Below are 13,170 nucleotides of genomic sequence, written 5' to 3'. Positions count from 1 at the left end.
ATCCCTACCTCACGTATGCCATTTGTGCCTGGGGATCAACAGCAGCAACCCACCTAAAGTCAATAATAACCCAACAGAAAGCCACAGTAAGAATTATCATGCAATCCAATGCTAGACAACACTCCGTCCCCCTCACTCTTCAGAAACCTCAACATACTCACTGTACAAAATATTCACATCTACTACTGTGTGATCTACATTTACAGAACCATAAATTCTATTATTAACCCTGAATTAAAATATTTTCTTGATAGTTGCAACAGGACCCATAGATACAATATCAGATGCAAAAATCTCTATGGTATCCCTCATGTCTGGCTAAATCTCTAAAAAACTATATGTGCATAAAAGGGCCTGAAATCTGGAACTCCCTGCCTGAAAACTCTAGAACCGCAGACTCAACCGACATTTTCAAAACTACCGTTAAGACACCTTATGTCCTAACACGCCCCATCATCAGCTATGTGAAAACCACCTATTCTCTTTTTTGTATCATGAATACATCCAAAACAAAATAGTCTTACTCTTGTTATCTGCAATTCCCCCTAATTTATGCTAACGCTCACCCAGATGACTGTAAACAAAATTCCTGATGTACTTATTACCTAATAAATGTTAAGTTATTGGTAAGCTTGCCTAGATAAGATAAGATAAGATAAGATTTCGTTCGGATTTTTAACCCTGGAGGGTTAGCCACCCAGGATAACCCAAGAAAGTTGGTGTGTCATCGAGGACTGTCAGTTTTCTGAACACTATACATGCTGCTCAAAGAGCATTTATCCCATATAAAGAAATTAGATCAAATAGAAATGACCCAAAATGGATGAATAATAGGCTCAAATATCTACTAGGGCATAAGAAAGGAATTTATAGGCGTATCAAAAGAGGTGAGGGTCATCTTATGAATCAGTATATTGACATTAAGAGGGACATTAAAAAGGGGATAAGAAAAGCTAAAAGGGACTATGAAATTAAAGTTGCTAGGGATTCTAAAACTAACCCAAAAAGTTTTTTCCAGGTCTATAGAACAAAAGTTAGAGATAAGATAGGTCCCCTTAAAAATAACTATGGGCACCTTACTGACAATGAGAATGAAATGTGCTTGATTTTAAATAATTATTTTCTCTCAGTTTTTACACAGGAAGACACTAACAATATTCCAGTAATTAATTTTTACAGTGGGCTAGAAGAAGATAAATTATGTAACATCACAGTCACTAGTGAGATGGTTGTGAGGCAGATAGACAGACTGAAGCAAAATAAGTCGCCGGGTCCTGATGAGGTTTTTTCAAGGGTTCTTAAGGAATGCAAAATGGAACTCTGTGAACCATTAACTAATATTTTTAATTTATCTCTTCAAACAGGTGTAGTGTCTGATATGTGGAAGATGGCTAATGTAACTCCTATTTTTAAAACAGGGGACAAGTCGTTACCGTCAAATTACCGCCCAATAAGCCTGACCTCAATTGTAGGCAAATTACTAGAGTCAATTATAGCTGAGATTATAAGAAGCCATCTCGATAAGCATAGCTTGATTAATGATACTCAGCATGGATTCACATGAGGCCGGTCTTGTCTAACTAATTTATTAACTTTCTTCAGTAAAGCTTTTGAGGCTGTTGACCACAATAAAGAATTTGATATTATTTACTTAGATTTTAGTAAGGCTTTTGATAGAGTTCCGCACCATAGACTGTTAAAGAAAGTGGCAGCTCATGGCATTGGGGGAAAAGTGCTCTCGTGGATCGAGTCATGGCTCACTGACAGGAAGCAGAGAGTGTCCATAAATGGGGTTAAATCCGAGTGGGGATCTGTAACAAGTGGCGTTCCACAGGGATCAGTCTTGGGCCCATTGTTGTTTATAATATATATCAATGATCTTGATGAGGGAATTACTAGTGATATGAGCAAATTCGCCAATGACACAAAGATAGGTAGGATAATTGATTCAAACGTAGATGTTAGGGAACTTCAGGAGGATTTAAACAAACTCTATTCTTGGTCAGAAAAGTGGCAGATGCAGTTCAATGTAGATAAATGCAAGGTTCTGAAGCTTGGGAGTGCCCATAACCCTAGTACTTATAAATTAAATGATGTAGAACTTAGCCATACAGATTGCAAAAAGGACTTGGGGGTTATGGTGAGCAGCAACCTTAAACCAAGACAGCAATGCCTAAGCGTACGTAATAAGGCAAATAGATTACTGGGATTTATATCAAGAAGTGTAAGCAACAGAAGTCCAGAGGTCATACTGCAGCTTTATACATCATTAGTAAGGCCTCACCTTGATTATGCAGCTCAGTTCTGGTCTCCGTATTACAAAATGGACATAAATTCGTTAGAAAACATTCAGCGTAGGATGACTAAATTAATACATAGCATCAGAGATCTTCCTTATGAAGAAAGATTGAAGACTCTTAAGTTACATTCACTTGTTAGACGAAGAATGAGGGGAGACCTGATCGAAGTGTATAAGTGGAAGATAGGTATTAATAAAGGGGATATTAATAAGGTCTTGAGGATGTCTCTCCAAGAGAGAACGCACAGTAATGGATTTAAATTAGATAAGTTTAGATTTAGAAAGGACATAGGAAAGTATTGGTTTGGAAATAGGGTAGTTGATGAGTGGAACAGTCTACCTAGTTGGGTTATTGAGGCTGGGACTTTGGGTAGTTTCAAATCTAGGTTGGATAAGTACATGAGTGGGAGGGGTTGGATTTGAGTGGGACTTTCACATCAGAGCTTATTTCTTGGGTGGCATTGAAAATTGGGTTGGGCAAATGTTTTGTTAGTGGGATGAATTGTAAAGGACCTGCCTAGTATGGGCCAGCAGGCCTCCTGCAGTGTTCCTCCTTTCTTATGTTCTTATGTTCTTATTTCCATTGGGGTCTTGTCTCCCAGGATGCGACCCACACCAGTCGACTAACACCCAGGTACCTATTTGCTGCTAGGTGAACAGGACAACAGGTGTAAGGAAACGTGTCGAAATGTTTCCACCCGCCGGGAATCAAACCCGAGCCCTCCGTGTGTGAAGCGGGAGCTTTAGCCACCAGGCCACCGGGCCCTCCACCAGGCAGCTTTAATAGTAACAGTGTATTTACATGGAGAGAGTTCCGGGGGTCAACGCCCCCGTGGCCCGGTCTGTGACCAGGCCTCCTGGTGGATCAGAGCCTGCCAAGACTTAACCATTACCATTACTAAATTAACTAGTTGTAACATTATTATATGTTTTGTACTTCCTTATTATTATTAATCTAATTAAACACTTTAATTCCCTAACTTTTATATTAGTATACAATAATCTATATTAAAATGTACTGCTCCATAACCTGTGTCAATATAGAGTAAGAATTAGTATTAGTCTGCTCAAAATGCCTAGGCATGCTAGTGGCATTCTTTGTAATTAATATTTTATAATATGTAAACCACACCGTATAAGCTTTACGAGAAAATTAATATTTTCATTTTCATTTTCGCGTCTCCCCATATATAAAATAGTTATCTATCTATTTGGGATTTTATTTTGAAAGAGGGTGACTGACCTCTCCTACAATCTTACTCAGTGAGAGACGTCTGGAGCTCAGTGGTAAGTTTATTTGTGTACACAGGTACACTTAAGTACAATTATCAGTGCACTCAGCTCACACACTGAGGTCTGTGGTTCGATCCCTGGTACGGATGGAAGCATTAGGACATGTTTCCATAACACACCTGCTGTCCATGTTCACCTATCAGTAAAATAGGTACCTGGGTGTTAGTTGACTGGTGTGGGTCGCATCCTGGGACAAAATTGACATAATTTGCGGGAAATGCTCAGCATAACAAGCGGCTTTTTGTATAGTAGTATGTTATTGGTGTCAGCTATGGTCTTTATAAGTTGTATCATGTACTGGTAGAAATAAAGATTATTATTATTATTGTTTAATGTGGGAAATCACGAAGGCACTTCAAAATTTAATATTTTTTGATAGCAGTTATTTTTTATAAGTTGTGATATCACCTGTTTCCTGTGATTTTTTGCATACTGGGATGGGTGTAAGGTCATATGTGAGGTGATATCTCAGCCTTGTAAGTCTTGTGCTATTCTGTTATTTTTGATCCTGGTGGTCACAGTGGTGACCCATGCTAACCTCCCTATGGTGTATAAATGAACCTAGATAGGTGAAGCTTATTGTAGCCAGGTGTCCCAGTGGTTAACACACTGGCCTGGGTTTACTACTCACTTGCCAAGAGTTCAGTCCCCGCCCGTGTATGTTGGAATGTTTTGATGATAAAAGATTATTATGTAGTAAGAAAGAGGAGGTGGTGGAGGAGGAGGAGGTGTTGGTGGAGGAGGAGGAGGTGTTGGTGGAGGAGGAGGAGGTGTTGGTGGAGGAGGAGGTGGAAGAGAAGGTTGTGGTGGAGGAGGAGAAGGTGGTGGTGGAGGAGGAGAAGGTGGTGGAGGAGGAGGAAGAAGTGGAGGAGGTGTTGGTAGAGGAGGTAGAGGTGGTGGAGGAGAAGGAGGTGGAGGAGTGATAGTGACACTAGAGTCAGTGAGTGGAGTGTAGTGAGGTAGTAATAGCGGTAGTAGTCATAGTAGTAGTACAGTGGACCCCCGCTTAACGATCACCTCCAAATGCGACCAATTATGTAAGTGTATTTATGTAATTGCGTTTGTACGTGTATGTTTGGGGGTCTGAAATGGACTAATCTACTTCACAATATTCCTTATGGGAAAAAAGTCGGTCAGTACTGGCACCTGAACATACTTCTGGAATGAAAAAAGTTCGTTAACCGGGGGTCCACTGTATTAGTAGTAGTAGCAGTAGTAAGAGTAGTAGTAGTCATAGTAGTAGTACGGTTGGTGTGAGGATATTTAGAATGTAGTGAAGTCTTGTCTGAAGTCCCATATATAACTGTAAGTTTGTTGTGAATAATAACTGAGAGACTGTGAATAGTAACTGAGAGACTGTGAATAATAACTGAGGGACTGTGAATAATAACTGAGGGACTGTGAATGCAACATTTTAAAACATTAATGTATAAATACCAGAGGAGTTTCTGAGGATGACACAGTCGTTGCCGAGAAGTATCATGTCGTGGATGTTCATGGAACGCCAGGCAGCACCCAGTAACAAGTGTTCTCCAGCATGGGCTCGTAGGAGTGCTACCTGTGGGCAGGTGAAGGTCACTACACCTGTACAGTAAGTTACTACACCTGTACAGTAAGTTACTACACCTGCACAGTAAGTTACTACACCTGTACAGTAAGTTACTACACCTGTACAGAAAGTTGCTACACCTGTACAGTAAGTTGCTACACCTGTACAGCAAGTTGCAACACCTGTACACCTCTTCAAGGTGGAGAGGGCTCATTGACATGGCCCAAGAGGCATTGGCCTGAGCAATTGGATCTTCTTCCTCTCATTCTTTCTCATTCTTCTCATTCTTTTCTTCCCTATCCCATCCTTCCCATTCCCCCCTTTCTCATCCCTCCCATCCCTCCTTTCCCATTCTTCTCCTCTCGTTCCTTCCTTTCCTGCTTTTGGCCTTTGAGGCTTTCCCCTCCAAAATTCCAGCTCGTAGCTTGGAATAGAGGTAGCGTTGTCCATCCCATTCCGTTGAGGTTCTTGGTGGTTGTGTTGTTCATGGAATCTGGATCATCTACGAATGTGCTGATCCACCCTCCGGAGTTCCAGGGGGCAGTTTAGGGTATCCTTCAGGTGACGGTTGTATCTCTGGAGGCTGCTTGGAGGTTCTGGGAGGTGGAGGCTGCTGGAGGTATTTCTTGTGGTGGGCTTCCAACTGCTTTCTCTTTTGTTCACCAAGGTGACTTTATGGATACGAGGATGTTATCCTGGATTGCCAGTTTACTGACATGGAGTGTTGGGTATGTCACTGGAAGGCAGTGTAGGGCATGGGAAGGGTAGTGTAGGGCATGTGAAGGGTAGTGTAGGGCATGGGAAAGGTAGTGTAGGGCACAGGAAGGGTAGTGTAGGGCACAGGAAGGGTAGTGTAGGGCATGGGAAGGGTAGTGTAGGGCATAGGAAGGGTAGTGTAGGGCATGGGAAGGGTAGTGTAGGGCATGGGAAGGGTAGTGTAGGGCACAGGAAGGGTAGTGTAGGTCAAGGGTTCCACACCACATCTGCACTACTGGTCACACTGAGAGCCCTCTTGGGTGCAGAGGGAGATATGTGATCCCTTTCATTCCTGCTAGGAGCTACCCCTCCATGTACCCCACTTTTTTCTCTTTTTTTTTTCAAAAATAAATGAAAAGGGAAACTTAACCATGGAGCCCCATGCCCATGAAATTCCTCCTGCCAGACCCCTTTCTCTCTCTTGATTGGCCACCTCCAGTCCCACACCTAAACGACTACAACTATTAACAGATAACACTGTCTAGGTTACCTTTCACCCTTCCTAGAAAAGACCGACAGAACACTGCCCTTACAACTGCATTTCAAGGTGTGCAGTGGACTAAGTTTTTCACATTACAACTGACATGTCCTACTGACTGTCTTTCTGATTATAATACGTATCAGCAAGTCACTCCTATGTCATGTTGTGAAGATATTTAATTTTATGCTCTTAACCCTTAAACGGTCCAAACAGATCGACGTTCAAATTCGTAGCTACAAAAGTAGATCTACTTTTTTTTTGCATATTTTCAAATATAACAAAAAAAAAAAATGTACATAAAAATTTTTTTTACACATTTTCAAATGTAAAACAAAAAAAAGGTCTACATTTTTTTACGTACTTTCAGATGTTGAAAAAACTTATATATACGTTTGGACCATTTAAGGGTTAAGAGTGGTGTATGCATCATCATGGTACAAAATGCTGGTCAGACTCGCAATCTTTCCCATCTTACCTCCATTGACACTATTCCAGTCACGATTCATAAACACGTCTCTTAATACTTACGGTGGTACCTTAGTTCTTCCACATACCATTGTTCAACGTGATTTCCAGACATGAAATGCTGACATTTTGCAACAATTTAGATACTTATATATGTACTACTTGTCTGCGATCAGAGACGTTTTGCCTGCAATATAGCTCAGTTAACTTTTGACTGCTGTGAACCTCCATCCTCTGTACATATTGCGGGACAATGTTTACAAGTATGGGAATTGATTCCTACACCACAACAATGTACAAATTGCTGGCGCTTTGGCCACCCAGTGAAATATTGCAGGTCCATGGAGGAATGCCCTGTTGACCATAACAATACATCCTGCAGCCACTCTCCCTCTTGCTTAAATTGTAATGAGGCTCACCCAGCTTATTCTCGTTGTTGCCAAGTTTTCTTAAAGGAACAAGAAATTCTCTGTCTCATAGAGAAAATTTTACACCATGGCAGTCTCCCATCTCTGCCTCTAAGGGAGACTTTCATGGTTTTCTTATTCTAGAGTTACTAGGCGGCCCCCAACCTCGGTGGTACTTACTTCTACAATTTCCTATGTGGTCATAACTTCCAGTCACCTCTGTATCTAACTCTTTTGCAGCCCTGGGCTCTGAGGTCCCTATCTTGTCAACTCACACTGTCCTTGCGTCTTCATCTTTTCGCTCACATTTTTCTGTCTACAAGACCTTGAGTCCTGGAGATGGGAAGTACAGTGCCTGCACTCTGAAGGAGGGGTGTTAATGTTGCAGTTTAAAAACTGTAGTGTAAAGCACCCTTCTGGCAAGACAGTGATGGAGTGAATGATGGTGAAAGTTTTTCTTTTTCGGGCCACCCTGCCTTGGTGGGAATCGGCCGGTGTGATAATAATAATAAAAAAAAAAAAGACCTTCCACAACTACACCATCACCTCACATCCCAGCTTCTCCAAAGTCTAAACCATCACCAAAGTTCATAAGAACATAAGAACATAAGAAAGGAGGAACACTGCAGGAGGCCTGCTGGCCCATACTAGGCAGGTCCTTTACAATTCATCCCACTAACAAAACATTTGACCAACCCAATTTTCAATGCCACCCAAGAAATAAGCAATGATGTGAAAGTCCCACTCAAATCCAACCCCTCCCACTCATGTACTTATCCAACCTAGATTTGAAACTACCCAAAGTCCCAGCCTCAATAACCCAACTAGGTAGACTGTTCCACTCATCAACTACCCTATTTCCAAACCAATACTTTCCTATGTCCTTTCTAAATCTAAACTTATCTAATTTAAATCCATTACTGCGCGTTCTCTCTTGGAGAGACATCCTCAAGACCTTATTAATATCCCCTTTATTAATACCTATCTTCCACTTATACACTTCGATCAGGTCTCCCCTCATTCTTCGTCTAACAAGTGAATGTAACTTAAGAGTCTTCAATCTTTCTTCATAAGGAAGATTTCTGATGCTATGTATTAATTTAGTCATCCTACGCTGAATGTTTTCTAACGAATTTATGTCCATTTTGTAATACGGAGACCAGAACTGAGCTGCATAATCAAGGTGAGGCCTTACTAATGATGTATAAAGCTGCAGTATGACCTTCCCAAACATTTTGCTTTTCCAGTCTGAGCCTAGTACTCCACCTCCCCCTCATGTAGTTCCCTCCTTTCCTGTCCCCACTCTAAGTTCCTGCCACTCCTGTCCTCTCCCAGGTTTCTTCCCAAGTTCCCACTATCTTCTCATTCCCCTCATCTTTAGTAACACCCATCGTCTCTCCAGTCTTCACTCACCCTCCATCTTCTTTCTCTGATATTGTACTACCTGCAATGTCCTTGTCGTCTGAAATGCTTGAAGCCATCTCTGAATATACTGAGGGGACAAAACTAATTCTGAACACTGATCTACTTCTCATCACTCCTCCTTCACACCTTCTCAACTTTCTACACATTCCCTTTCTTCACAGCATTCTAATCCTTTGCTGCTTACTAATTTTCCGCTACCTCCATATGTAGCCTTTACTAACCCCGCTAGTCTGTAGGCTCCTATGTCATCCTACCAGTATACTTTTATTCAGATATCACGACTTATTTACAATGAAATATTCGAGGCCTGAAGGGTAATCGGAGTCAGGTTCAGGTGTTGTTCTCCCAGTGTTTCCCTGTGTGTGTGTCTGTTTACAAGAACCTAAATTGCACTCCACTGTTATCCATCCCATCTAGGACTGTATCTTATTACATTCATCAGGTCCTTTTCCCGATGGAAAGTTTAATATAAGTGCACTTGTACAAAACCGATGTACCATACTCTCAGGTCTTCATGCTTCACTGCATTACACCGCAGCGTGTATCTACTTGAACAAGTGGTATGCAGTCTGCTCTTTGTATCTTTATCCTCCAGGTGTTGCATTTCTGGTTTCTTCCTTACTTCGCCTCTTATTAGGTGATTTCAATGTTCGTCATTACCTCTGGGAAAGCGTCTCACTGTGACTCGTGGTGATTAGTTAGAGGCCCTTTTCACTTCTCCTCTCCTCCATGTTTTAAACACAGGTACAGTACTCCCACCCATTTTGACCCTCACACAAATTCATTTAATGACGTGGTCTTAGGCACGGAACTCCGTTAAGTGAGGAGAGGTTGTATAATAATATCTTTATTTACTACAAGTACATGTACATGGTATACATGCGTAGCTGACATCAGTGGCGTACTACTACATATAAAGAAGGCCACCTGTTATGCAGAGCATTTAGAGCAAATTAGGTCAGTTTTGTCCCAGGATGCAACCCACACCAGTCAACTAACACCCAGGTACCTATTTTACTGATGGGTGAACATAGACAATCGGTGTAAGGGAACACATCCAATATTTCTACCCTTGCTGGGAATCGAACCCAGACCCTCGCCATGTGAAGTGAGAGTTTAGCCACCAGTCCACAGGTACCACTTATACACTGTGAAATATATAATGTATACGCTGTGAAGTATACCTTGGTATATATACATTAGGAGTGTAATCAATATTTTAGGTATTAGATAATTCAGGAGAGGTGAACAGGTGACATGCAGCAGTCTTGTAGCAGATAGTCTTGAAACCTTATCTTGTAGATTTTGCATTTTCTCACTCAGTTGTTACCTGATAATGGTTCAGGATGGACCAAAACCTTCTCTAAAGTTCCATCTCTTAAGTGTGTCTTATCATTCAAGACCATAGAGCCGAACTCTTCTCCAGGCTGAGGGACTGACTACCTCAGATACTTTTTCTCCAAGGTTGATGGACTGATTACATCATCTTTATTACTACTTCTCCCTCTGTATTTGACTGAAGAAGCCTACTGTGTAGGTGAAATGTTTCATCAGTTCAACTTGTCGGTATTTTATACCATTCTCAGCAACATCAAAGGTGTGCTAGGATTAGTCTGCCGGAAATGCTCCGGCATGATAGTGACTTTATTTGCACTTAAATCAAAATTGTAATTACACATTGTAACCTTTGCAAAGAAATGAAATCTTTTATCTTTAAAGGTGCTTTGAGCAAGTTATATAATCCCGTCCTTCTTGTTGATTTCCCTCTGTTATCGCTTACTTGTGATTATTTCTGGTCAAAATTATTTCTATCTCCTGCAGTGTGGTACATCCTCTCCTCACTTAGCAACGTACTTGTTTACCAACGCCTTGGACTTATGATGGGCTCTTGGACCAGTATTCATTCCTAAATAATGTATATTAGAGCTGATTTCCTCTATTCTGTTTATTACAATACTGCCTCTCCTCACTTAGCGACGTACTCGTTTACTGATTCCTCGGACTTATGACGGGCTCTCTGACCAGTGTTTATACTTAAATAATGTATATTTGAACTGATTTCCACTATTCTGTTTATTACAATATTCAGTACAGTACTGTATAAACATTTAAAAATATACCAGAATTGTTATAAATGGTGCAAAGGTGGCATTAAAACAATATCAAAGATGGTTGACACAAATTCACTACCATTATGGTATGCTCCTCACTTAATGACGAATTCATTTAACAATATGGTCTTAGGAACATAACTCCGTCGTTAAGCGAGGAGAGGCTGTATTCGTCTCTTCTACAGCTGAAACTTTTAAGCAATAAGATACCCAGGTGTTGCACACAGGTCTTATTCATGATTTTCCAGGTACTGTAAACCAGCAACAATAAGTTGGGTTAAAGAACATATGAATAACTGAGATTTGATTACATCTCTTTCCATGTACCCCATCCCTCAAGGGAGGTTCCTTGATGCTGGTGAGGGGCTCTTGATCTAGGGAATTGAACCTGTGCTCCAGTTCCCTGAATTGAGCCTAAATACCTTCCATCCCCCCTCACAGACACTGTATAATAATAATAATATCTCAATATATGGCTAGTTTATAAGATGATAGGTATCTTCATTCTGAAATGTTTTGCCTACACAATAGACTTTTTCAGTCAAATACAGAGGCAACAGGTATGGTAGTGAAGTAGAGATGATGTAATCAGTCCATCAACCTTGGAGAAAAAGTATTTGAGGTGGTCAGTCCCTCAGCCTGGAGAAGAATTGGACTCCATGGTCTGGAACAAGGTGGTCAGTCCCTCAACCTGGAGAAGAGTTGGACTCCATGGTCTGGAACAAGGTGGTCAGTCCCTCAACCTGGAGAAGAGTTGGACTCCATGGTCTGGAACAAGGTGGTCAGTCCCTCAGCCTGGAGAAGAGTTGGACTCCATGGTCTGGAACAAGGTGGTCAGTCCCTCAACCTGGAGAAGAGTTGGACTCCATGGTCTGGAACAAGGTGGTCAGTCCCTCAGCCTGGAGAAGAGTTGGACTCCATGGTCTGGAACAAGGTGGTCAGTCCCTCAGCCTGGAGAAGAGTTGGACTCCATGGTCTGGAACAAGGTGGTCAGTCCCTCAACCTGGAGAAGAGTTGGACTCCATGGTCTGGAACAAGATGGTCAGTCCCTCAGCCTGGAGAAGAGTACAGCTCCATGGAGCTGAACTCTTCTCCAGTACACCTGTTCTGTTTGTATTTGACTGACGAAGCCTACTGTGTAGGTGAAACGGTTCAACAATAAAGATCCCCAACTGTTGCACAAGTGTCTTAATCAACTTGTCAATATTTTGAACCAGTTTCAAAACACTTGTAAGATGCTATGCCAAATTCAAATTTTTATTTCCTTTATGCAGTACACAGATGATGTATTTTACATGGAATAGCACATTATTAGCCCTTAAACTGTCCAAACATAGATATTCGTTCACGTGCGTAGCGCTCCAACCTTTATTTTCTCCATTTGAAAGCATGTAAAAAAAAGTAGATCTACATTCGGAGGGCTACGCACGTGAACGTAGATCTGCGTTTGGACAGTTTAAGGGTTAAATAAAAAAGGAAGCCACTATTGTGTACTAGTGCTACTAGTACTAGTAGTATGTACTAGTGCTCACCTGGTCATCAAGGATAAGGTCACAGAACGCAGGGATATACTTGGCCCACTCCACCAGGATGAGCAGCTGTTGCTTCATACTGTCACACACATCCATCACTCCTGCCACCTTCTTGTTCATCATACTGACGTCTCCCATCGCTGGGGAGAACTGTACCAATACAAGACTGGGTTAGAATATGTTAGCTTACCTTAAATAACATTAAGCATGTGAGTGAGAGTACAATAGGTAAATAACATTCATTTATAAGGTAACAATGAAAGCTGGACGGGTCATTTATCTTTTCACCGTCCCTTCTCTCTGTCCCATATTTACTTAACTCCTTTATATCTTTCATCATCACAGACAGTAAATGTGTATATGACTTAATAGGATTAACAAAGATTTTCCCTGTAGTAGCACTGAAAATGGGTTGGGTAACTATTTTTGTAGTGGGATTGGGTTTGATAACTGACCTAATTTATGGGAAATGCTCTGAATAACAAGGGGCTTTCTATATAGTAGTAGTATGTCATTGATGTCAACTGTGGTCTGTATACCTTGTACATGTACTTGTAGATACAAAGATATTATTAATATTAATTTACTGACCTGGCGAGAAAGGTGCTCAGCATTGAGGATAGTGGTAAGTGTCATACCAGTGGGACTGCCAGACTCGTCATAGCTGGGACGCCTCGTACTAATACGATCTCTCTCATTCTGAACAGCTGCACAAATGTAAACTTTATTAGAATAGAGTATGGGAAGTATAGAGATGGGAAGTACAGTGCCTGCACTCTGAAGGAGGGGTGTTAATGTTGCAGTTTAAAAACTGTAGTGTAAAGCACCCTTCTGGCAAGACAGTGATGGAGT

General features: G+C 41.3%; 1 protein-coding gene across 3 annotated transcripts in view; it reads right to left on the bottom strand.

The window, feature by feature from the left end:
- LOC128705035 (hepatocyte nuclear factor 4-gamma-like) overlaps window positions 1–13,170 on the bottom strand; it is an 85,569-nt gene that overhangs the window by 28,068 nt on the left and 44,331 nt on the right. For all 3 annotated transcript variants that reach the window (XM_070105129.1, XM_070105128.1, XM_070105130.1), the window contains exons 5-7: window positions 12,910–13,025; window positions 12,319–12,468; window positions 5,030–5,150 (exon numbers count right to left, since the gene is read on the bottom strand). In XM_070105129.1, the coding sequence (XP_069961230.1) occupies window positions 5,030–5,150; window positions 12,319–12,468; window positions 12,910–13,025 (387 nt within the window). The remainder of the gene's footprint in view (window positions 1–5,029; window positions 5,151–12,318; window positions 12,469–12,909; window positions 13,026–13,170) is intronic.

The sequence above is a fragment of the Cherax quadricarinatus genome, chromosome 97 (assembly GCF_038502225.1).
Source record: "Cherax quadricarinatus isolate ZL_2023a chromosome 97, ASM3850222v1, whole genome shotgun sequence".
NCBI lineage: Eukaryota > Metazoa > Arthropoda > Malacostraca > Decapoda > Parastacidae > Cherax > Cherax quadricarinatus.
The sequence above is the reverse complement of the archived record's forward strand: the minus strand, read 5'-3'. Positions and strand labels throughout refer to the sequence as shown.